The sequence below is a fragment of the Plutella xylostella genome, chromosome 25, assembly GCF_932276165.1.
Source record: "Plutella xylostella chromosome 25, ilPluXylo3.1, whole genome shotgun sequence".
Taxonomy (NCBI): Eukaryota; Metazoa; Arthropoda; class Insecta; order Lepidoptera; family Plutellidae; genus Plutella; species Plutella xylostella.
Genome location: NC_064005.1, coordinates 6,362,614 through 6,389,885, shown reverse-complemented (window position 1 = coordinate 6,389,885; position 27,272 = coordinate 6,362,614). Strand labels below are relative to the sequence as shown.

General features: G+C 38.5%; 1 protein-coding gene across 5 annotated transcripts in view; it reads left to right on the top strand.

Moving 5' to 3' along the window:
* Positions 1-27,272, top strand: part of LOC105390686 (papilin) — a 110,311-nt gene that overhangs the window by 66,585 nt on the left and 16,454 nt on the right. For all 5 annotated transcript variants that reach the window (XM_048630335.1, XM_048630333.1, XM_048630334.1 and 2 more), the window contains exons 2-15: positions 16,312-16,387; positions 22,659-22,837; positions 23,397-23,540; positions 23,830-23,980; positions 24,178-24,301; positions 24,385-24,465; positions 24,558-24,733; positions 24,879-25,011; positions 25,248-25,470; positions 25,593-25,713; positions 25,838-26,017; positions 26,181-26,357; positions 26,563-26,748; positions 26,971-27,106. In XM_048630335.1, coding sequence (XP_048486292.1) covers positions 16,312-16,387; positions 22,659-22,837; positions 23,397-23,540; positions 23,830-23,980; positions 24,178-24,301; positions 24,385-24,465; positions 24,558-24,733; positions 24,879-25,011; positions 25,248-25,470; positions 25,593-25,713; positions 25,838-26,017; positions 26,181-26,357; positions 26,563-26,748; positions 26,971-27,106 — 2,087 coding nt within the window. The remainder of the gene's footprint in view (positions 1-16,311; positions 16,388-22,658; positions 22,838-23,396; positions 23,541-23,829; positions 23,981-24,177; positions 24,302-24,384; positions 24,466-24,557; positions 24,734-24,878; positions 25,012-25,247; positions 25,471-25,592; positions 25,714-25,837; positions 26,018-26,180; positions 26,358-26,562; positions 26,749-26,970; positions 27,107-27,272) is intronic.

Here is a 27,272-nt window from a genome sequence, read left to right as displayed (position 1 = left end):
GAAAATTGAACATGGCGCCGGCGCGCCTCCAGTCCAGCGCGCATGCGCCATAGAGATGTACCTAGTGCAATGTTCCTTGCTTCCGACCTATGCTTGAATGAAAAAATAATCGATGCTGGATCGATTCCTGGGTAGATACTTTTATTATAATCATATTCGTTTATGGTAAATACATTAGGTACTCATCGGAAATTAGTACTGATAAGGTATTTGACTTTGTAAGTATTCGATACTTTTCCTCATCCCTTACACATCTACTTTTATTACGTATCATCAACTTTTAAACATTTAAGTAAGAACATAAAATATCTTGGAAAAATTTTAGACCTTACTTAGATAAAAACTATAGTAAAAAATGTTTAAATCATTCGAGTTCAATAATCGATTATATTCGATTACTGTCACTATTTCATCAATTTACCCCATCTCTACTCTATTTTTTTTTAATCGCTTGGAAAAGTCCATAGAACATCATAGAAGCATTATGAATATTTTTTCTAGCCAATGTTACCAGTTGCAATAATGAATTATGAAAATGTTACATAAATAATAGAAATTATCACGAAAACCAATATAAATGGAGAGTATTTAATTCTTTTCATTATTTTCAACTACTATTTAGAATAATTAAATTTATTTGGAGTACTTTAGGGTTAAAAAGTATATCGATATTTTAGATTGTAATTTCCTTATGTTCATGGCCACACTCATGGAGCCACTGACAGGACTAACTCGGAATATGGAACAGGCTACCTCGGTATATGGAAGAAACCATAATCCTACCTCGGTATAAGGGCAAATCGACATGTGTAATAAATTATATTTTTATAAGTATAATTAATGTGTTATCAATGAATCTGTGTTAAGAAATATAAAATTTAACGTATATTCTTACAGAAGACAATATTTCACATCAATATTGATGGTTACAAATGCTTATTTTTCTTACTTACTTTCAAATGTTGTTATTTACCTCGGAATATGGACCCGTTACCTTAGCACATGTTGGTCAGCTAAGCGTTTCCCTACATAGCGCCAATAATAATAACGCAGTCAAAACTCCTTGCACCAAAACCTAAACATAGAGCGTCTCCCCATGTAGCCCCGCTTCGCTTTTGATGAACATGTGCACTTAACCGCTCCTCCTCGCTTTTCTCGTCATCGCACCTATCTTTAGGTTGTGGTGCTAGAGGTTTTGATGGTGTTGTGTAATTTAACAGATTATGTGATATGATAGAATATTTTATGAACTTTATGCTAAATCATAGTATATTTTAATTGGTATAATAATATGAAATGTACATGTTATCATCATCAGCCTATAATCATCCAATGCTGAACATAGGCCTCTCCCAAGGAGCGCCACAACACTCGGTGCTCGGTCTTCCGAATCCAGCCACTACCGGCTACCTGCCTAAGCTTGCATATTTTGACAGCTATGTTGGTAACCTTAGTCCTCTGACGTATAACCTCTTTTCTGATACCATCCATTAGAGAAACCCCAAGCATAGCTCTCTCCATAGCACGCTGAGTGACTTTAAATCGGTGGACCAGTCCCACCATCAGTGTCCACGTATATGCACCATATGTCATAACTGGCAGGGCGCAATGGTTGAAGACTGTTGGATGCGCCTTTCAGCCTTCTTGTCGAAGTTGCTTCTGCCTAGCCGAATAGTCTGCCTCAGGTAGTCATATTATTGCACAACTTCGATAGTTGTCTCACGAACGATCACCGGCTCCGGTTTTATGTGAACATTCTACATGACTTTTGTCTTGCCCAAGTTCATACGGAGGCCTACACGGTGCAAGCAGCATTAAGGCCACTTAGCATCCAGCTGAGTTCCTGCAGAGATGTTTGTTCTATTATATCCTATTCTACTATCTGTGGGAGGTGTAAGTACCTGCACCTGGCTCTCTCGAATGGGACCTTTGTGCAATGTGCATATCCCCAAGGCCTAAGCTGCCTTTCTAAGCTTGGACTATTTCCCACCACGCTGGTCCACAGCGGGTTGGTGGGTTTACATATTATATCATCATCAGGTCCTGGGATCCCTAATCAGGGACATAGGGCTCGAAGTGTAGATTTCCACTCTGACCGGTCCTGTGCCATGCCTTCGACTTCGTGCCAGCTCATGCCGAGGGCGGCTGCCTCCTGCACGACAGTGCGACGCCACGTGGTTTTTGGCCGTCCCCTCTTTCGCTTGCCAGATGCAGCCCACTTTGTCAGGGCGATTTTGGGTGGATGGTCTTCGGATCTCCGCAGCGTATGGCCAATCCAGCTCCACTTCTTAAGCCGGATTTCCGAGTCAATTACATATTATATAGATGTGCTAAATCTATAGGTAGATATGCAGGATTCTTCACGATGTTTTCCTTCACCGCAAGAGTGATGGTATACATTGTATTTAAATTCAAAGGAACACATTGGTACATGTCAGTGCCGGAATTTGCACCCGCATCATTGGCGTGGGAAGCGGGCGCTTACCCGACTGAGCTACCACCGATCTTATTTATACATAACGTTCATTATAATTATGTTGTGATTGTTATTATTAATGTAATATTATATATTTCGTTTTTATACATCGCGATACGCACCCGTTTTAACGCACTGCAAAAAGAGGTAATTTAACTAGTCCTGTAGGTAATGTCAGTGATCGGTATTACTTGTATTACAGGTAAAAGATGGTAAAGATATATTATGTTACTTTGCCTAATCATACATACCACGGCGATGAAAACATAAGTCACGGAAATGATAAACCTGGCCACGGAAATGAATAACCTAACCACGGCAATGAATACAAATTATTTAACAAAAAAAAAAAAAGAAATTAAATCGTTTATTCATTTTCAAACAAGACATATACATTTATGCATAACACCCCAAACAATACAATTGTTTCTCGGGGTAGTACACTCTAATTAGCTAGCTATTTTTATAAACACTTAAAGTAGGTATAAATACAATTAAATTATATGAAACATGCAGCAAGTTATGTACTATAGTTTATGCAATCCCAATAAAAAACACAAGTTGAAGGTAACAATAATTGAGTCTTATTACATTTATTACAAAAGCTATCGGTAAGCAACTACTAAATAACAGTATGATCATTAAGGCGTAGATTACAAGTGTTCAAGGAAATGTTTTTTAAGTGCCCTGTTTCTAGAACAGACTTTATGTCGTAGTACACTCTTCGTTGAATCAGACATACTATTGAATATCTTAGGAACTAAATATTCTTTTGTTCTTTTACCATAATTATTATTAACTTTCGGTACAAATAGTTTACCCTTACTCATCCGTCTGGTTTTAACTTTACTATTTAATAAGATCTTGTATCTAAAGTATCTATTATCCCAATATTCTTCCTTGGCTATCTCCAATAGGTATTTCTTATCAACCGGAATTACGTTACATTTTTTAAATAGTCCCTCGTAATTTTCCTTATACTGTTGTTTAATTTTTTTATCAACTAAAATTTTTAAGAATCGTATTTGAAGTTGTTTTATTTTATTAATATAAGTTTTAAAAGAACCCCCGTAAGTTATGATACCATATGATATTAGTGAGTCTACTAGTGCAAAATAGAGGCAATACAGGACAGATCTAGATACACAGTATTTTAATTGATGAAACTTTCTTAATAATATCCTTAATTTACCTACAAGCAAGCTTATATGTTTTTTCCAGCTAAATTTACAATCCACAATTATACCCAGGTACTTACATTCGTTAACCTGTTCAATAAGCTTACAAGTACAATATACATTATTATGAAGACAATTATAGCTATGACCTTTAACAACTAGTCCATTACATTGATTCTTAAAACTTGACGAGATGCACATAATATTTGTCTTTTTAACATTCAGAATAATACCGTTATCGTGAGCCCATCGTGTAATATTATCGAAATCCTGCTGTAAACATTGTTGTATTATATTTAAATCTTTATGGCCATACATGAGACAAGTATCATCAGCGAACATATAAATGTTACAATGTTTTACAACTTTAGGCATACTATTTACATGCATTATATAACAGGTCGGCCCGGTCACTGACCCGGTTGCTACCCCGTACTTGACATTTTCGCACTTCCCAGTGTGGGCATTTACTTTTACTGTTAATTTTCTGTAACTCAGATATTGCCTAAACCAGTCGTTTAATCCTCCTCTAATACCACAGTTCTCCATAGACTTCAGGAGGACCTCATGATCAAGTGTATCAAAGGCCTTCCTGAAGTCTATGAAAATGACCCCCACCTTGTTTTTAATATTTAAATGATTATTTACGTCATTAGCAAATCGTGATAACAGAGTTGAAGTACTTTTCCCTTTTTGAAACCCACACTGTGATGTTGAGATGACGTCATGCTTTGTTAGGAAATGCATAATTTGACCTGTAATTGCTTTTTCTACAATTTTATTAATACATGAAAGAATTGCGATGGGACGGTAATTAGTGGTTTCACTATAGCTTCCATTTTTGTATATTGGGCAAATTATTGAAAGTTTAAGATTCTCATGATATTTAGACTGTTCAACAAAGAGATTAATCATCTTGGCTATGACTGGGCTAATTTCTAATTTAATTTCTTTTAGATCACATATTCTTATCTGATCAAAGCCAGGTGACATGTTGTTTTCAAGTTGGTCGATAATTTTTTCGATTTGTGATGGAGTGACCTTGATAAATCGTATGGAGGCATTAATTACTTTAGTATAATCATCCCTCTTTAGCAACTCTGAGTTACAAGTATGTTGAGATTTAAGTAGTAAGACTTCATTTGCAAAAGTTTGGGCAAAGTTTGAACATATAGTTTGTATATCAAACTGACTACCCATGTGCTGTATTATTACTTCGTCCGGGGACTTTTTACTGCGCCCCAGCCAATGATTTATGTGTTCCCATATTTTTTTACTATTGCCTACATGCTTTTTTAGTAAGTTCTTTTTGTACAAGTTTTGTGCCTTATTTATTAACTTGAAAGTTTTATTTCGATATCTAGTGTATTCTAGCCTTTTAGCCATATTGTTAGGGCAGGCCTTCCAAAGCCGATATAATTTATCCTTATGTGCTATACAGTTCTTTATCTCAACAGAAAGCCATGGACAATAGTCATTTTTACAGTTACGAACTCTAATAGTTTTAAAGTTCTTTTTATAAGTGGAATCAAATATTTTACACATCTTTTCATAAACAAGACATGGCAATGAATTTTTTTTCATTGCCGTGGCTTTTTTTTCATTGCCATAGCAAATATTGGCCACGGAAGCCACGGAAATGAAAGCATGGCGATGAAAACCAAGGCATTAAATATAAATAACTAAAAAAGTATTAACTATTCGAAGAAATAAACACTTTATAAGGTAAATATTTTCAAAAAGCTTTCTTATGAATGCTTATTCTAGAAGACAAACTTAATTTTATAGAAGTTATATCTATCCACGGCAATGAAAGAAAAATTGTCCAGTCCCCAAAATTTTTACTGATTTTCACTATTGCGCAAAAACGCGGGCACCGATGAACCTCCTGCCACGTCTAGCAGTTAGGCGACACTTGTAAGAAACGATTAGCGCACTCAGAGGGGCACCCAAGTTCATAGGTAAAACAATATCCTTGATCATGTTTAGGACACGGCGATGAACAGAAGTTCTGGGACACATGAATTTTCACTTACCGTTCGTTATATTCTTTATATATTTCAATAAATGTATTCCGTGACAATACTTTAACCATTAATGTATCAAATGAAACTTAGTATAACTATCAATACTCAATATTTTTTCATCAATGAAGAATAATACAAAACGTGGTTACGTGGGGACAGACACGGCAATGAAAGATTTGGAGGTTTAATATTTTATTTAAAAATATCCATTAATCCTATTAATACAATATTTAGTGCTACACATAGATAACTATTTCACTTAACCGGAAAAAAATATTAGAAAATTATAACTTGGTTTTTTAGTACCGATTTCATTGATGCCACGCAATTTTTGGCCGCGGGAAATTCACCCAGAATCGATTCATCTATCTTCAATCGATTCATCTATCTAAAGCTACACAAATTTGCTATTTACTCTTGATTTACTTGATGAAATACATAAAAAGATACATAATCTGGCTTATTTTTTAACCGACTTCGAAAAAAGGAGGAGGTTCTCAATTCGTCTGTATGTATGTTTTTTATGTATGTTCATCGATAACTCCGCCATTTATGGACCGATATGGTAATTCTTTTTTTGATGTATTGGGTTAACCTCAGGGGTGGTCCCTTTTCTTTTTCTAAATTTTATTCCACCACTTTGGGTGGGAAAAGGGGTAAAAATAGGGAACCTATACTTATGAAATTTATGAAATTTAGAACGTAAACATATTTCTTATACACCAAAAAAAAGATGGTGAACTTCAACGTACCAGGCGTAACTGTCATACCTAATACGATTTTTGTCGCTGATTTTACTAATTTTGTGATTATTAGTGGAAATGTGGGCAGTTAGTCCAAAAGTAAAGCATAAGTAGGTACATATCTTATTTACTTAACTAGGTATAATTCTGTTTAAATTCCGTAGCCTTAGGCAGCGTTCCCACTACGCCGGACCGGCAGATCTGCCGCGCCGGTAAATCTGCCGGAAGAGCTAGTGGCTGTACAATTTAGGCAGCGTTCCCACTACGCCGGACCGGCAGATCTGCCGCGCCGGTAAATCTGCCGGAAGAGCTAGTGGCTGTACAATTTATATGAAGCTATTCACATTATCCCGGGTCCGGCATTTTTGCCGAGCCCGGCATTTCTACCGAACGTTTTGTCACTACGAATTGCCGGTAGAACGACCGGGCCCGGAGTAATGTGAACGAGTTTGTGCCGGTATCTGTCCCCCGCTCGCCCCGTTCGTGCTCCCCTCGCCCCTGGATGTAAAATGAAAAGCATGGAAAATCTTTCCCGTAAAATAGGGTGTACCCAATGTTTTCTTTTATTTTGCCTTCTATTAAGATACCACCACAACACAACAATTTCGTCGTACATTGTGCGCGCAGGTCCAAATTCAACTGAGGACTGTCTGAATTTCTTCCGGGATCCGATGTAATGTGAACACTCTGTCCGGTGTCCGGTTTTCGGCAGATCTGCCGGTCCGGCGTAGTGGGAACGCAGCCAACGAATTGCCGGTAGAACGACCGGGCCCGGAGTAATGTGAACGAGTTTGTGCCGGTATCTGTCCCCCGCTCGCCCCGCTCGTGCTCCCCTCGATTGTGCGCGCAGGTCCAAATTCAACTGAGGACTGTCTGAATTTCTTCCGGGATCCGATGTAATGTGAACACTCTGTCCGGTGTCCGGTTTTCGGCAGATCTGCCGGTCCGGCGTAGTGGGAACGCTGCCTTATATGAAGCTATTCACATTATCCCGGGTCCGGCATTTTTGCCGAGCCCGGCATTTCTACCGAACGTTTTGTCACTACGAATTGCCGGTAGAACGACCGGGCCCGGAGTAATGTGAACGAGTTTGTGCCGGTATCTGTCCCCCGCTCGCCCCGCTCGTGCTCCCCTCCCCCCGCCCGTGTTCCACTCACGTCATTCGGAGCATGGATATTCAAGCAGAAACTGTCTGAATTTCTTCCGGGATCCGATGTAATGTGAACACTCTGTCCGGTGTCCGGTTTTCGGCAGATCTGCCGGTCCGGCGTAGTGGGAACGCTGCCTTAGTAAAAAAAAACCCTGTCTAGGACAGAACAGAATAAACCTTATTTATCTTATAAATACAGTACACGCTTTTTGTGGTAAAAACTGAAAGATAACGATTACATTCATACTGAAAGATAACGTTACTTTAAATTTACATATTGTGTTGTATCCTACAGGTATATAGCCATTATACGGACATTGCGAAACAGGCCCTTAGTGGTACTGTAAAGCTATCAGTTTACAAACGAGTCATGGTGCAACAGAGTTTACGGTCTTATTCATAAAAAAACCTTAAAGTAGGTTTACTGAGCTCAATAGTTAAGGAACACATTAAGCCTATTTGAGGTTTCGTAAAAATCTCTATTCATAATAGTTCCGTAGACCTTCAATAACTATAGTGATGCTAATAGATTTCACAGACCAAACATTTTGACATTTACCCTATTAAGTTGCCGGTCCGACGAAACCATAAACAAAAATAGCGAAAACTTTCATTCATTTATCAATCTCTATTATCTATGTTAGCCACGGCGCGGCACTTAAAAAAGTTTACGTTGGCTTAAAGGTGCAGTTGGCCAAGCCAAAACCCACAAAAAAAATAATTAAATTTTTACGTTACCATGGCAACTTATTTTCAGCAAATATTAACTCACAACAAATGTCAAATCGTCAATAAAGCAGAACAGCTGTTGACCGGCCGCCATGTTTTTATACAAGAGGAGGTTTACGGAAGGTGTCTAGTAGGGTCCATGGGTCCAGCCAACTTTAGCATATCAAGGTTTTACGAATCAGTTGGAGAGTTCTTTAGCGCTATTGATCGTTTATGAATAAAGTTTTTTTGACATTTGCTTATAGCAGGCCTATAGGTCTCCCGTAACTTTTTATGAATAAGACCGTAAGGTTATATTGAACGACATTTTTAGTGGATCAGTGAGTTATGATTTTACATAGCATGGGGCGTGGGTGGATTTACAGCCGATTAAACACAACGTTCTTAACAAAGTATTATTATTATTAAATTCTTTATTGCAGCATGATAAATTTGTACATAGGAACTTCATGCTAATAGCATTCTCTTCCAGTTAACCTTGGGTGTTGTATATTATGTAGAGTTCGATACACGTAGCTTATTTAATAAAATAACGCCTTTTTAAAGGTTCTTAGAGAGTAGTTGATTAGATACCCTTCTACATACCTTTAAAAATAAGTGTGAAAGAATTAATCTTGTTACGGTGACACGAAATACCAGCAGAATAATAATTAAAAAAATCAGTTACGTACTTAGAGGTATACAGGTGTAAATTTCATGCTCTGAAAATATACTGCATGATTATTTTGTCGGGTAAACTTTTCTTCTATTCACTTAAGTATAATATTGTCGTAGTAAATGTAAACAGACAGACACATATTTGGTAAAAATCAGTTTTTGATTCCATATCGTTGGATTTTTCAGCAGCGTCTTCTTCTAACCATAGAAGTAATAATTATACTTTTCCTAACAGGGAGGATAGCATAGCATATAACTACATATACAATGTGTTTTTTTTCGAACCCGACAAACTTTAAGGGGGGATTCTACGAGTAATTTCATCGAGAAAAAACCCCCATATGTGGGGTCAAATCTCAATTTTCTAGAAATGGCGGCCATTTTAAAGTTTAGACACTAAAATTTTTCTTCTTCTTCATAGAAAATCATATCTCGAGATTTAGACGCCTTACGGACATAAAATTTATTTATTTATTTAAAATAAAATGCTTTTATCCGCAAAAAGTCATCTCTATCCAATAAAAATACCCACAACTGCTAAAAAGTTACATAAAATAAGTTAAAAGCACCTAATCTAACAGTTTTGACACAAAAAAACAGCAAAAATTTACATTTACTTGAATAACTTTGAAAATCGCCCCCCTTTGATGGTAATTTTATGTATTTATTTAAAAGTATTTGAGTTAAGCTAAACAATGATACCAAAACCGTATCTCTACGCCGAGGCAGTCAAGAATTATTGCAAGTTTAAAACACACCTAACCACTTTTTTTGGTGTTTCTTTCATAATTTTTAGTGAAAGAGTTCTGATTGTAAAGGAAATCAACTTACATGAGCTCCGTTAGGCGTGTTTGAACTTTCAATAATTCTTGACTGCCTCGACGTACAGATACCGTTTTGGTATCATTGTTTAGCTTAACTCAAATACTTTTAAAAGAATACATAAAAATACTATCAAAGGGGGGCTATTTTCAAAGTTATTCAAGTAAATGTAAATTTTTGCTGTTTTTTTGTGTCAAAAAAACTAGATTAGATGCTCGTAACTTATTTTATGTAACTTTTTAGCAGTTTTGCATACTTTTATTGGATAGAGATGACTTTTTTCGGATAAAAGCATTTTATTTCATTTCCGTAAGCCGTTTGAATCTCGAGATATGAATTTTTATGAAAACTAAGTATCTAAAACTTTAAAATGGCCGCTATTTCTAGAATATTGAGATTTGACCCCACATATGGGGGTGTTTTCTCGATGAAATCACTCGTAGAATACACCCTTAAAGTTTGTCGGGTTCAAAAAAAAACACATTGTATATGTATATTGTATAACGTACGTACGTAGGTTACACTATAAATGAAACGGGAATGTATCGGCGTTCCAAAGAAAGAATAGCACTAACCATTTGATTTACGCCATCACATGAACGGTTCCCGGTAGTCGGCATTACTCTACAAGTATACAGGATGTCCAGTAAGTTGCACGACAAACTGCGTGGGTTGATACTGTTGATAGCCTATGCCAGCCTTAGAGTAACAGGCCCCCATATGTATACCCCTGAAGCCACTTCAACTACTCATAAAATGAGTACCTGAAGATTTTCGTGACTATGGTTATTTATATGTATTGGTATATAATAATGTTTAGGTAGGCCTTGACCTAGGCTCTATCACCCCACTCAGTTTGTCGTGCTGCTTACTGGACACCCTGTATGTAGTCGGCTCCGCTAAACATTGTAAATAAGCGGCTCTTCACATGTGTTTATTGTTTATTTCGTGAACCAATTAGAGATCGGGAGCAAGTCTGGCGCTTGCTAGTATGTGAATATTTATCATTTCTACCATTTCTTTAGATTTTAGTAAGTACTGCGCGGTGTGTCTTGTAGATTTTTTAATTGTATCTTATAACAGAACTTAATATAAGTAACATGTAATTAACAACAACCTACTTAGGTAATACATAAGTTAAACTGCACTCCAACGATTGGAACAACTTTAAATTTTGTATTCAAAACTGCACAGACTCAAAGGACAAATTAATAAAATAAATGAGCTTAAACACATACAATAAAATAATGACATACCCACTTAACTATTTCGTAGCCTGCAGCTACTAATAGTAAGTTTTTTTTTAACATTAGCAGTTAAGTTTTATGGTGATGTCATCGGGATGAATTTTGCAGATATAGTTAAATGAATAAAGTAATAAAGTTAATTGACCGCTGACATGTGGATCATGAAGACCACACAGACCGATTATTCAGTTGAATGAAACTGAAACATTGACGGCGCGCCATATTGGATTATTAATTAGCACTCTCGCTCTTAAGCTGCGTACAGACCGGCCCAACGAACGCCAACAAACGGGTATCGTTGACCTACGTTGCAATCTGCCCTATATTATGTGTGATAAATATCCATCTGTGGGCGTTCGTTAGCCGTTCGTTGGGCCGGTCTGTACGCAGCTTAAAACTCGCAGGAAATGAACTTAAACGGAAAAGACTAGCTTAGTGGCCATCTCCACACCCACAGTGAGTTTTTATGGATATGTCGCAGCCGGATCGTATAATCCGCCGTATTACATTATGGCTAACCGCATTACAAGACAGGGCCTCTTTGTAATGCGGCGGATCAACGTTTAGCCGTATTGAATATGGCTGAATGAAAATGCGCCGGATTGTATTCGACATCATACGTCATTCAATATGGCTGGCCGTTATGTAGGTAATACGGCGAGAGATTAGCCGCCGCATCAAAAGATTTTAGTTTCGTTTTTTTAACACTCGTGACGCTGCTTGACATAACAACAATAATGGCGTTGGTAAAATATATTTGATGATGATTAAAACAAAGAAATCGTGTTAAATATGTTAGTAAACAGTGACTTCAAGAAGAATTTTCAAGTGAAATTAAATAATATCTATTCCGATCAATGCGGAACAGTGAAAAACATACAAAAGTTATAACGTACATCAAACAGCTAAAGTGACCATGGATTCTGCTGGTCGGCGGATTTCCACACAGTATTACTGGGTCAAAAAATATAATTGTGGCCGGCAAAGATTATTTGATCTTGAAGAGACTGCGAATAGGCAAATGTAGTGTGGGACGCCCTCCGGCTAGATGAAATGACGACTTACGAAAGGTGGTTGGTAATGATTGGATGTGGAAAGCTATAGATCGCATTCAGTGATGTGCTTTGGGAGAGGCCTACGTCCAGAAGTGATGATGATGATGAAGAATAATAATTTCGAAGATCCTACAATCCGAGTAGTGCCCATGCACAGTATTTTGATACTTTAACGGAAGTCCATATGATAGCATATTTACTCTATTATGATTACAAAATGTTTGTCGAACTACCGAAACCGCAAAATTCCTTCAGCAGTAATTTCATGGACATGGTCACCCTACAATTTTGTAGTAGTAGGTACGATGCGGCTAAACGTGGGCCGCCGTAATGAAGAACGTATCGAAATGACAATCCGGCTAAACGTTGATACGCCATGTTACAAAGCGGCCCTGTTTTGTAATGCGGCCAGCCGTAATGTAATACGGCGGATTATACGATCCGGCTGCGACAGATACATTGTGATGCCACCAGCGTACCGTCGAGTACCTGGCTAGACCAGACATCACGTCGCTTCATTCATAGGAAGCCTACAGTGTAGCTGGTGTATGCGACGAATCATCATTACGAATTATTTTATTTGCATTAGGTAGGTACTTGTCTGCCAATTGAATAGAAATTTGAATAATGGGCCATTATGTAGCATCTAGCATAGATAAGTTTGCAAACTTAAAAAAACGGGCCCGATTTTTCAACTTATGTTTTCGAATCTACTATATACGAAGGTACCTATATAGGCAAGTATAATAATATGTATATAAATAGTAAATAGATATACTTAAATAAAGGCTCATAGTTAAAGCCGGTTGACGTTTCCCCGATTGCCGGTAAGTACCTCCCTAATTTTGCTGTGTAACTCAATGCAACAGAGCTCAACTCATACTCTACAAACCCATCAATTTAAACAAGACAGTTCAATGATCAATTGAACGATTATGCGTCTTTATGCCAAAATGTGTGAAGTACAATGCGCCCTATGATTAACATTCACAACGTGGACCCGAGAGTCGTCCGATGAAGTTTATGATACGCTATTATTAGGCACACAGTCATACAGTTATGACAACATTTTACACACCATTTAGTATTCTTGTGATCAGACATTTTGACCGCGGTTTGGTGGTTCCAGATGTCGGCAAAAGATTTTGATCATGAAATTTAATTAACTGTCGGCGGATTCACATACATGTACAATCTACCTACAGGAATGAATGAATCAGGAATGAATTTCAGGATTCCGCCTAGCTATATGTTTGGCATGGCTGTAAATTACTGACTCATTCAAACTACTCTCGATAAGTACAATACCTAAGTACCTATTGGGTCGTCATTCATCAGTCGACAGACACCGGTGTTGAAGGAAAGTGTAGGTACTCACAATAAACAAACATATATAGAGACTGAACACACAGCCCGCCGAGACGCGGCGCACGCGCGGCTATTAACGCAAATATTTTATGTGTGAAAATAAACAGAGAAAGGTGAGGGCCGTGTTAGCTCATTCGGTTTATTACCATAAAGCATAACGTGCAGTAAAGGATCACGATCATCCGCTACGGGGTAGGCAGAGGCACATTTACTGCACTTGTCGGTAACAATCTGAAAGCGGGTGGGTATGTAGGTATGTTGCCATCTCGTGAGACCCGACAGATGACCTTACATAACTTACCACAATATGTATTTTCCCCCCCGCTGTAATGCCTACTTAATCCTGTGGCATCTCAATCCGCTATCTATAGACTATACCTACCAACTATTCATTCAGTGATCTGTGCAACCTACCTAACTCGGATCGGAAGAGTCTATCCTCCATCCACATCTTCAGCAACATATAGCTGTCCATTGCCATTGCTGGACGTGCCTCTCATAAAACACACCACTGGATGCGATCTATTATAGTTTTCCACATCTAATCATAATCATTACCAGCCACCTTTCGCAAGTCGTCACTCCATCTAGCCGGAGGGCGTCCTATAATACATTTGCCAATCCACATCACTACATTCATTCTGAGCGTCAAGCAAGTTATTATTCTGAAGTGCCCCTGGTCCACGGATATGCAAGTTGACACCGGAGGCGCCGGTAATGACCGACTTCAATGAATGCCACTGCCACTGTCAATTAGCACGGCTGCGGAGGCCTATCCTGATGTCAGCACGGGGAATGAGACTGGCTATCATTAGGTGTGATGGTTGTGCTCGGAATCCAATATCTGAGGCCGACGACCCTCCAGTATAGTTGGTCAGAGTGCCGCAGGTCCTGGGTTTGAATCCTGGCTGGGGTATATATTTGTTTACAGTGTTGTTTATTGTTATATAAAAGGTAGGATACAAAAATTCTATGTGTGCGTTATTTGTCCCGTGTACGCGTGAAATAAAAGTGTTCTTGATGTCCTTACTTGTCCCGCCTACTACCTAGGTATATGTATAAATACAATCATTTAAGTAGCTCACCATAAATTTTACACATTTTATGTACTTAAATGCCTAACAAAATAAGTAAACAAAAAAAATGCTACATTTACCGCAGGCAGGACGCAAAATCTGCAATTCTAAATGGTGCGCTGTGCAGGCCATCCCGAGTGCATAGCGAGCGTGGCCTTGTTTAAAATACACTTTTTATGCACATCTTCGCTCTCTCGAATAGTAATTTCAAGAAAAAACAGTTAAAGTCGGACTTTGAAATATAAACAAATGAATATAATCTGTTTACTAATGCTGAAGTAGAGGTTAAAGAGAGAAGGAACTACTAGGAACAAAGGTGAATAAAACTGTAAGTATCTGAAAAAGATACAGTAACTACTTATACCTACAACTTACCTTCTTTTGCACTGATAGTCTCAATCCGACTTACCTACAATCCTCGTGTTACGTAAATAAGGTTGAGTTTCACTTGTATAGGTACAGGTTTTGAGGAAAAGACGTCTCTAAGCAACGATGATTTATTTGCAACTAACTAGCCAACTTCATACACACTGAATTTGATGATACAAAATAAGTAGATGAGTAGTATAGCCGCACGGAGCGTTTTTAAATTTATACAAGAAAGCTAGGCACAAATAGATGAGTAGGTAAATAGTTTAAATCACAATAAGAACAAGATATAACAATCAAGAATCAACACCTCGATTACTTTATTTGATCCAATTTAAACTTGCGTTAGTGGAAAATATCTTAGAAAACTGATATCCTAGAAATAATTATGTGAGTATAAGTTTAGTTAATTAGCGTCCGTCTCAATACAAATGAGTCGGAGAGCCGCCGACGGTTTAAAGGACAATCGACAAAGAGATCTTTGTATAAAGTCATCGTTGGTAATTAAACTCTTTGCCGTAGACCTTTGTAAATGAGCCAGGCCCGTGGGAGCCCGGCGACGGCTGACGAAAGTCTTCTGCTGTGGTCCAGGTTGGAAGATCGAAGTTATCTATACAGGGTAAAATTTAGCGGTGAACTTAACATAGTATTAAAAAAGACTAAAATGAGTCTCCAGGGAAGCATTGCTCGTCTCGTGACTTTAATAGAATCGTAGTACCTATAAGTTGTTCAGATTGATTCTCAAGATCTTTTAGGCTAACTATGGCCTTGGGTGTATGCCTGTATGGATGATATCTCCAGCAAGCCTGCTGCCTAGCATGGAGATTATGAAAAAAATACCTTCCAGCTTGGGCTGTGAGGTTATAAATTTTATTTTGTTTTCCTCTAGTAGCCATCAACATCTACTCTGAAACTCTTATAAACTTGCACCAGTTACAGAATAGAGATGTTATCTTGGTCCCAAGCTCGAGCGTACCGTTACTACGAGTCCTTTATCAAACTATTTATCACCTCCCGTGTCAATGTGAAACGAAAGAATTATTAATATTCGATTACAAACTACATTTATGTTCCTATACAACTTGTAATTGGTTTTAAAAGCGTCAAACCGATTTTTATCGTTGATAAACGAGACGTTTACGATCGTGTAATGTTGTTCAAATTCTCAGCATGAAAAATTTAATTAAGGTGGTGCTATGTGTGATCGTACCACGATAACTAAATGTAGCGTTTATTTATTAGATGATGATTAAGTATGATTAAGTAATGCTTATAATTATATAAAAGAAAAAACGTACTTATTTGAATTAAGAGCGATGAAATGTTTTTCTCGTATTTTTTGTGTTCTAAAGTAGTTTTAACACTGTTGTGACGTTTAAAATGAGGTGTAATTTTTTTTTTCTTTTTGTTTCAGATCGCTGCTGCTAGCGGTCATTGTATTAAGTAATTGTATCACATGGACCTCATCTAGGCATCACTTTAAACATCACGTAAGTTTTTGTACTTACATAATTTTTTACTAATTTATGCCCTCTGAGAGTGCTTTGTGAATTTTATTTCAGTTAACAAAAAATTAAATCCTCTTATTTAAATCAGCGATTTACAAACATGTAGCTTGTGTTTTTGGAGAAAGCTGAAAGGGTTTCAAATTGTTACAGTGTAACGTTATGGTTGCCCTTAAGCGCTGTTTACGATAGCCCTACCATATTAAATTAGTACTATTAAGTACTTACATTTCAGTTCAGTTCACATGATAATTCTCCGGTATATGTCCCTCCCATGCACACATTTAGTATGCAAGGGAAATATTCCTCATTGAACTGTTGCAAGTCCTTGAAGGAACGTTGCACTCTACACTGAACTTGGCCTGCACTGTTCGCTCACAGTCGTACTCATCACATCATACAAAGGTCAAGTGAAATGTTGCTATTGGTTCGCTATCAATGTAGATCGTTATCGGACGACATGAGATAGCAGACTTCTATTCTATTATGATATTATTATTTTATTATCTGAGGGGGTGTTGGTACCTGCACCTGGCTCTCAAAGCTCTCGCTAATACCTCATTACTAAATCTGGGCTTCAGGCTCGATGTCTGTGGACTCCATTTTTTAACCGACTTCAAAAAAAAGGAGGAGGTTCTCAATTCGTCGGGATCTTTTTTTTATATGTTTCTTTATGTATGTCCACCGATTACTCCGCCGTTTATGGACCGATTTTTAATACCCTCTCGAGCAATTAAAAAGTTCCAGTGACACATGGCAACGGCAGATAGAACTTTTCATTGCTCGTGAGTGTAATGTTTCCTTCAAATCGCTCATACAATGTGATCTTGTCGTGGCTTTCATGTGGCATCTCAGTCAAGACATTGAGGATCTCGATCAAGCAATTTATTACCTACTAACCATTTTTAACATACAACTTGCTTGTTGTGCTTGTTCATTGACTGTTATATTCTTGTTCGTTGAGAGCTTTATGGCCATTTTCAATTAGGTAAGTGCACCATAACTTAAGATGTTATCTTATGCATAGTACAATAAAAATCTTCCATGGACTATGTCATCTAATTCTGTAAGTACTTACATATAAATATCACTATAAGTTGTATCTGTAAGTTGCTGTATCTGTAACAGGTTAAAAACTACTAAGTAGCTGATAAAAAAAAAAAAAAATCTTAATTGAAAAAATCAGCAACTCCCGGGATATACGTACTAAGTGACAATTTCTCCATAATGGATTAGATCATAACCAGGGATTATTGCTTAACTTTTGACATATCTGTCAAGAATTTAATATGGAGATGACGTATAATTGATCAACCTTTCCCTGGTTACGATCTAATCGACTATGGAGAAATTGGAGCTTACCCTATTTAAATGAAAAGTGAAGGTTACCGAAAACGAGCTAGTTTGGTTTAAAATTTTATTTTTATTTTATTCTAATGTAAGTACCTACGTATATTGTATAGGTAGAATTGCATTTTAATCCCTCATTAAACCAACTTGGCGCGTAGGTAACTAACTTGATAAACCAAGCGACGTCCCTATATTACAAGTCACTGATTAAACCAACCATTACGAGTTTATAGTAATGGAGTGAAACCGTAATTTCAACACTTTGTCATTTATAAACTTTCTCATAAGTGGGAAATGTTGTTAGTTTGTGATGTGATGATTGGATGAGCTCTGCGTGAGGCCAGTGACTAGGACGACATAGGACAGATGTTTATAGATTGAACTTTCTAGTATTTAGGTTCATCTTCATAAGAAGCTAATGTTGAACCTTGTCAAACTAATAAAACATAAAACATTGGTCATACTTTCATTTTTGTATGGAATACAGCTCCCAAAAGTAATTACGAAAATAAAACGTATTTGCAAAAAAAACTTCAGTTAAGTAAAACTATATTATGGGTACCTACTGTATCTATAAGAACTTATATTATATTTTCCCTTTTAAATCAAACTAAATTATAGGAGCTAGGTATTGTATAATGTACCTATACTTAAACAAAAAAATAGAATAGAATAGAATACTTTTTATTTTGCACCATTAAAGACACATTACAATTCACAACTTATATACATAAAATAGTACGAAAAAGGCGGCCTTATTGCTTAAAGCAATCTCTACCAGACAACCTTTGGATGGAAGAGACAATTTTAACATAATTAATGGGAGTAGAGGTGCAAGGTATACTACTTAAACTGTACATACTATATAAATAAATAAAACAACACAATACAAAATACATATATATATCTTTACCTATAATAAACTTACATATTATAAAATATCATTGGTTATAGTAGTAAGTTTAAATACTTTGACAGAATATCCAATGAAATCTTATCAAGTGGTGCCTAAATTGACGAGAATGATGAGCAGTAATAAACTATTTAATATACTTACTCAAAGTTCACATCGTTACTCACAGCAGTAGAGTCGTAAAGATGATTGACACTTATATTTCTGGTTCAATCTAATGAAATATCTGTGCGCTGGTTATGATGACTGATGCATTGCATTTGGCCTATGGATCTCGGATGGATGGTCAATGTACGCTGATGATGTACTTAGGACTGATGCAATCATCGGATTTAGAGGCCGACAACTCTAACTTTGCAAGAGGTAAAAGTTGGGAGATATAATATATTATGTTTTCTTTAACTGGAGCCCTAATGACTGAAACTGCCTGAATTGTGTACTTCCATCTTCCGAATTATGCACTTCCATCTTCCAAAGTAGTGACAAGTCAGATTCAATTAAAAATTTCAATGTTCTGTAGTTATATTCATGAGGTTATAGTAGGGGTATAGCCTCTGTCGAGAAGAACTAGAAACATAACTAAGTACTATCTAGACTTTCAGATCTAGAAACCAACCAACCAACATGAAGATGTGTTATTATTGTGTAGGCAGGTAGGCAGGTTGTATATTTTAATTATTTTGCTAACAATCTCAATGGATATCTAAAGTATCATTAAACATAAGTAGTACCTACCTTGGTAAAGGTACCCATTAAAGGAGAACGGCAGTGGGCGTACCGCCTTTTTTTTGGAGCGTTTCAGAACCATGTTTTCACCATTTATTAATACAGTGTAGATAAGGTATTTTCAGTAATTACAATATTTTTAGAAGTCGGGGGAAAAGAAAAAATGATAAATGAAGAATATTTAAATCTAAGGATAATGGAACGTAAAAACAAACATATAGAGAACGGAACGTAACAATAGTGGTGCCAGACCTCGGAATATAACCAGCAAATCCGAGCAAAAAAGTAATCGAATAAAAATATCGATACATTCTTAAATACAAAAGATATTTTATTTATCAATAAATTACATGTTCTGGTACTATTTGTGCCAAAACTAGTACATTTGGTTTATAAAATATGATTATATTTAAGTCTTGAAGACTTTTATCCATAGTAAACCATTTTCTTTTTCTCTTTATTCGATTCACTATAATCGATATTTTTTGAATATTTAAATCTAGTAACACTGAATCTTGCTTGTCAATCTTGTCATAGTAGTTGTTATTTCATTTTCCATTACCTAACCTAATTATTTAATATTTTGAATACCGCTGAAACTGCTGAAGATATAGAACAAATGTGACAAAGGGGAGAACCAGACCCGGTTCCTGTTCCACCTCCCCGGCAGGCTCCCGTCCCACTTCTTCATCAGGAACCTGCAGAAGCAGCAGAACAAGAACACGCAAAATTCTGACAATATTTTCTTTGAACCATAGGATGATAAATACCTAAGTCAAATATGAGAAGAGCAACTGCGTTCTGCAGTTCGAATCCCGGCGCTGACATGTACCAATGTGTTCTTTGAATTTAATTAAAATGTATACCATCACACTTACAGTGAAGGAAACCTGCATACTGTTAGAAGGAATTATTCACAACAGCTTTGTGGCCGCACTCTTATCTCGAGGAATAACACAGAATAGAAGAAAGTTGTCTATGACATGTCTTGTCTATGGACTGAGCGTTTTCTGACGTTTCCGGACTTGATTCGCGAGCATGAGTTACGCATGGTTCATTAAAAACTAATCCTATTGAATATCATAAATAAAAGTAATGTGAGTTAATATTTCTATCTTTATTAATACCTATCTAGATTTAGCACATCTAGAGAGCCAGGTGCAGGTACTTACACCCCAACAGAGAATAGAATAGAGTAGGTAATAGGAACATAAAATTCCTAAAGTTGATTCCAGGCAAATTATGTTATGTAAATAAAACAATGATCTTTTAAACAGTATATTTTATTTCATTACATTACTCGCCAAATGCATACCCATATAGTAGAACCCTTACATATAGCATTTCGAAATGGCATAGCAGATCCCTGTTGCGGAATGGCAATTTAAATGGATAAGTATAACATTATTCCATGATGAAAGTAGTAGCCTGATCTAGTCGATAATATTAATAAAATCATTTTATTTATTATGTACGTTGCACGTCCCGTATTTATTTAAACGTAAACATACAACTTGATATACCTAACATAATAATATTATTATCAAATTATTATTCACGTTGTTCGTCTTATGTTGTTCAAGTGTTGACGTTTAGTTGTTGACATGACACATTTTTTTATCATTTCAATTTTTCTGCTCTGGTTTTGTCAATTTTTATCATTATACTGAGATCCAACCTAGACATTTATGACGTAAATCACAGAGTACTTGGCATAAACATTACTTCACTTGACGTTCCATTCTTCCTGTATGAATGTTTACGTTCCATTGCGACTACATTTTAAAGATTATTTTTTTCCGTTTTTCTCTTTTCTCCCAGCTTCTAAAAATCTAGTTATTTATTTATTTGTTTACCTATACAGTGACTCTCTAAACATGGTACTTTCATTACGGAACCCGTCATTTTCATAGGGGTACCAAACGTCCTTAGAACTCTGCCATTGTCCTTTATATCAATGTCGACGTGTGTCAATAAACTGTGGCACAAGAGAAGCGAAATCACATGCCAATAACAATAAACAGAATCTACTTGATGAATCTCGAAGACGTCTGCCACTGGCTGGTGATTATGCATTCAAAACTTCAACTTATTCCAAACTTGAAACGGGCGATGATTTTATGTGCATTCGATTTTCAAACGCATGCACTCGAATGGCCATGGGGGTCACTCTAGATGACGAAAAATTAAGTTTCGGAGCGCTACTGCACGAGCCACGACTCTATCTTGTAGTATTAAATGAACGTGCCGACTGCACACAGCTCTCGTTCGTTCTTTTTTCGTCAGTATAGAGCAACCCTCCAGGCCCACTCGTCTCCAGCCAGCTTGCAACTGTCTATTCCATTTTCAAATGACAAGCTGTTTACCGTCATAACATTTTGATTTGAACATCGCACTGACGGTTCCCATGGTGACCGGCATATTAATGTGCGCCTGCGCAATCGGAAATGCTTATTGACTGACAACTCAGACGCATCTTTGTATAGAACGGGCTGAATTTCAAAACAGTTTAAGTATCCATTTTATGTCTAGGTACTGTCAACGTCTCCGTTTAGGTGGTCTTTTTCCGGTTCCTGGAATTATTTTTTGCTGATTATCAACATTGTTATTTGAATGAGATGAAGCTATTACTTAAGTACTTTATTACAGTATACGCGTAATATACAAACACCATAAGGCTAATAAGAAGTAGTACCGCGCTCGTAATTCCTGTAATAAAAAGCTCATTTCAATATATTCGCAATGATTTCGCCGAGACACAGCATCAATTTAGGAGTATTTCTTTCGTGGAATGGAGCGATTGATTACATTATCTCCACGACAAGAAAAACTGAGAATTTCAATGAAGTCTTTAATGCACTGTACATGATTGTATTTAACTACTTACCTACATTGTATTTATCCTATATCAACGCCGACTCGTCGACTATGTCTATAAAGGTTGGCAGAATACGGGAAATCCGGGAAGATGCCTAGCCAGGTAGTTTAAACCTTGGGGATATGCACAAAGCGTCCATTCGAGAGGGCCAGGTGCAGGTACTTACACCCCCACCGACAATATAATAGATATGGACCTAATGGACCCCCTGAGTCACCCCCTTTAGGCTACCCCTTTTTTAACAATTATTTATACAGAATGTTGCAAAAAGGGTATACTAAGCTGAAACCTACTTTTAGCAACAGCCTGTACAGTTTGGATCCAACATGAAAACTTTAGAATAGCTCAAGTAAGCCCAAATCCTACTTAAATCCTTGTTCCCTCCTTAGGTTCTACGGCACCGGAGTCGGCACAGACGGCAGGGCGCGGGGCTGTACCTGGCGGCGTCCTACGTGCTGCCGGGGGGCGAGGGGGGCGGGGCGTGGGGCCCGTGGGGCGAGGTGTCTCCCTGCTCCCGGACCTGTGGGGGCGGCGTCGCCAGCCAGAAGCGGATATGCTTGGAGATCGGGTGAGATGCTGGTTTGGTTGGACTGTGGTCATTGGATTTGAAAGATGGGAATGTCGAGGATGGCATTGGCTTCTTGGATACATTAACTAAATCATCGTATTTATGATACGTTTCTGCTACTGCTGGGTTCACACAGCATCTCCTAAATAGACCACTCTGAAATAGTACCACAATACTCTATTATATCTCAACTAGCCACTACTGCTAATTGGCAACCTGTGGTCCTGTGTACTGGTGCCTGCTTTATTATACGTTGACTAATCTATTGAAGTAGGTTAGTGTATCTTTATACTACCTATATTATAATCTGATATGTTACTCTCTATTACGTTGTATCTGTATGAGTGAGTCAGTAATAAACGATGAACTGAATTGAACGGTTGTTTCCCTAAACCTAACCTACTTCATGGCGACCAGCCAGGCCCGCCTCAGTGATACACTTCACTATACAAACCCTCTTATGCCAAATATACATGTATAATAATATAAGGGTGGCTTAGTCGTCCCGGTTAGAACCTTATATATTTTTGACATGACTAATTCTCTCCAACTCTCTTAGGCCAGACGGGCAGCCGCGGTGCGCAGGGGGGGACACCAAGTACTTCTCGTGCGAGACCCACGACTGCCCCGCCGGCGCCGCAGACTTCCGCAGCGAGCAGTGTGCAGAGTACAACAATGTCACCTTCAGGGGGGTCACGTATAAGTAAGTATTATGATTCATGATTAAAACTGATCCGCTGAGCTGATGTGGCGCTAACGCCAACAAAGACTCCGAGTCATCTTAGACTTTGCACATTATTAAAATTAGAGTGACTTTGCACAAATATAATCTCCTATTGATTCTTCCCAACCGTACAATGTGCGATCTGCTCCAATACTCTCTGACGGGCTGTTATGTCTTAACCCAATTCAAAAGAACGAGGAGGTTTGTTAGACCTTGCATCATCCTTCATGATCCACTATCACTCACACCACACATATACACTCCTCAGCTGGATCCCCTACACCAAGGCTCCGAACCCGTGCGAGCTGAACTGCCGGCCGCGCGGGGAGCGCTTCTACTACCGCCAGGCGCGGCAGGTGGTGGACGGCACCAGGTGCAACGAGGAGTCCTTTGACGTCTGCGTCAATGGGGAGTGCCAGGTAATTCATCACATCCCTCAATCCAACATTTGATCATTCCACGTCTGGCAATATATGGCCATTGTCTAAAGAGTCACTAGATTTTGGTGTCCTATTCAAGCACCTTGGGCTTTGAAACTACCATCAAGATACCTGATCTGATACGTATGTGTGATGCTAGATTTTTAGGTATACTGATATTTATGTGCTTTCTTCAGCCTGTAGGTTGTGACATGATGCTGGGTTCCAACGCCAAGGAAGACAAGTGCAGAGAGTGTCGTGGAAATGGAACAAACTGCCACACTGCCAACGGACGCATCGACAACCAAGATCTCACACAGGGTAATGATTTAATAGGGATATCTTCTTACCAAACAAAATACTCCTGTAAATCTCTTATCTTATCATATCATATCTTGTTCCAGGCTACAACGATGTACTATTAATACCCCAGGGAGCTACTAATATCTACATTGCAGAAGTCAGAGCATCAAATAACTACCTCGGTAAGGATGAAATACTTACTGCACTTACGCACCTTGGCAGATATCGCAAAATTTTCCTTTATCTCTTCTTAATTACTCCTTCTCCCTTTCAGCCCTAAGAAGTAAGCAGTACAACAATTACTACCTGAACGGTGACTACCACATCGACTTCCCGCGGTCGATCAGCATCGCCGGTGCCCTGTGGCAGTACGAACGCAGCCAGCAGGGCTTCCCGGCTCCAGACAAGCTGAGGTGCCTCGGGCCCACCAACGAACCTTTGTATCTTTCGGTAAGAAACGTGACACTGATAGTTACATGAGACAGTTTGTTTCGTTCAGAATTACCAACCAAATTGTCTACCATTTTTTTTTCTCAGAGGGAGATCTCCATTCCGTAAGCAATAACCTAACCTCACCACGTGTCTTCCATTTCAGCTGCTCCTTCAAGACGTGAACGTGGGTATCGAGTACGAGTACAGCATCCCCAAGTCCATCGCGCCACCCCCGAACCAGCAGTACAACTGGGTCTTTGACGAGTTCACGCCTTGCAGCGCGTCTTGTGGAGGAGGTAACTCTCTCAACCCATACCAATATTAAACCCAATACCAATACCAAATATCATCATTTTTTTTTCCTTTTATAAGACACATATTTACTTATTTGATACTTTATTGCACAAATATGAAATATAAGTGTACAAAAGGTGGACTTAATGCATATTCAACACTTTGAATTTGATCATCAGCTGACCTCAGCATCTCACTTCTATCAAGTCCTTACCGAATCCTTATCAATCTTTCTCAGGCATCCAATACCGCAACGTGACCTGCAGATCTCGGGAAGACCTGGACGTGGTCGACAGCAGCCTCTGCGACGAGGGTCTCAGACCAGCTACCAACCAGACTTGCGCCAACCACGCATGCGCTGCCAGATGGGTGGAAGGGCCCTGGAGTCCTTGTTCCAAGCCCTGCGGAGAAGCTGGCACCAGATCTCGAGCTGTGTACTGTGAGAAGGTTATTTCTAATGGGTAAGTTGGATACTAATCTTGGTACAGAGAAACCTGTAAAAATAATAGCAGAATACAATGACATAACGCCATGGTAGCCCAAATGATTTAGGTACCTAATCACCAATGTATCGTGTTTTCAGCCGTGGCTCCGTGGTCGACGACAGTGAATGCTTCAACCAACTGGGACCGAAACCCGAGCTCTACCAAGAATGCAACAAGAACTCCGCGTGTCCATCTTGGTTCACTGGGCCTTGGAAAGCTGTGAGTAAAATGGCTTGTTTATTTTATAGGGCTCATTTACCATGGAATCAAAAGATCATGTACTTTTTTCTAGTATGCTTAAAGCTAACATTGGTGGGTTAACATTAACTCATATTCCTTACAGTGTGACAAGCTTTGCGGTGAAGGCAAGCAGACGCGCCAAGTCGTATGCCACCAGAAGACCAACGGCAAGGTGGAGGTGTTCCCTGACAAGGAGTGTGCTGATGAGAAGCCTCCGAGTGAACAGAGCTGCATGATCCACCCGTGCGAAGGCGTCGACTGGGTCGTGTCTGATTGGGTTGGGGTAAGTGATGTACATAGAAATTATCTACTACGTTTTACAACAAAGCTTCGACTACGAATCCAAAGCATAGTTTTGCTCTCCTATCCTAATTAAGTTCTCCATAACAGCTTTTAGGTCATACGTAACTATGTGTCCCATTTCTAATAGTAATGATTGTGTTTAGTGCGACAGCTGCCTATCGAAGGAAAGGACGCGTCAAGCAGAGTGCGCGACTAAAGACCGGACTGTGGTGAATTCGACCTTCTGCTCCTACCATCCCATGCCGGTCCTGAAGGAAGACTGCGACAGGACCAAGCTGCCTCCTTGCACCGTGCAGTGGTACGCTACCCAGTGGAGTAATGTGAGTGTTCTTATATTTTATAGTCTCATTATTTACTCAAGATTCATTATTTAAAAACGGTGGTCCTACAGGACCTATGTCATTTGGCAACTGATTATTTGCTGTATTTAGACTGCATAGGTACCTGAATCCATATAAAAGCTGTCCCCCAATTGTCCATTCATCAATGATGTCTACTAATTTCTAAAACTCTTGACCATTCCAGTGTTCAGTGGAATGCGGTCACGGGGTGAAGGTCCGTCGCATCTTCTGTGGCCTCTTCGACGGGACTGCCGTCATCAAGGTAGACGATTCCCGTTGCAGCGAGGAAGAGAAGTACAACGAGACTACTCCCTGTGAGATCCCTGATGAGAAGTGTCCTGCTAAATGGTTCGGAGGACCCTGGTCTGAGGTAAACTCATCTTGTGTTTTAGGTTGCAAAAAACATTTCCATGTAACAGTGTTTTGTTTGAATAAAAAACTCCAATAGCGGAGGTCAAAAACGCCGATCTCTTGGACCAATTTTCAGGAGTCAACCTATATGTATAAGTGAACCAAAAGCATATTTTTCGCCCAACTTTTTGAGACGTACAGATTTCAGTCTTCACTCAAAAAATTCACTAATGTTTTTCAGTGCACAAAAGAGTGCGGCGGAGGCGAGCAGTTCCGCCACACGATGTGCCTGAAGGGCAGCCTGGAGGCCAGCGACTGCGACCCCGAGGCCGTGCTGGACTCCAGCCAGGCCTGCAACACACAGGCGTGCAATAAAGGCAAGTGATTTAATTTTCCGTTATTGAAATTGCATTGCAATTAGCTTGCCGTTGGTATAAGTATGTTGATGATATTGTACTTTTCCTGCAGAACTTTTATCTAGGTAGCTATCATAAATTTTGAATTGTTAAGTTAATTGGAGAGAAACCTTTCTTTTTAGTCTCA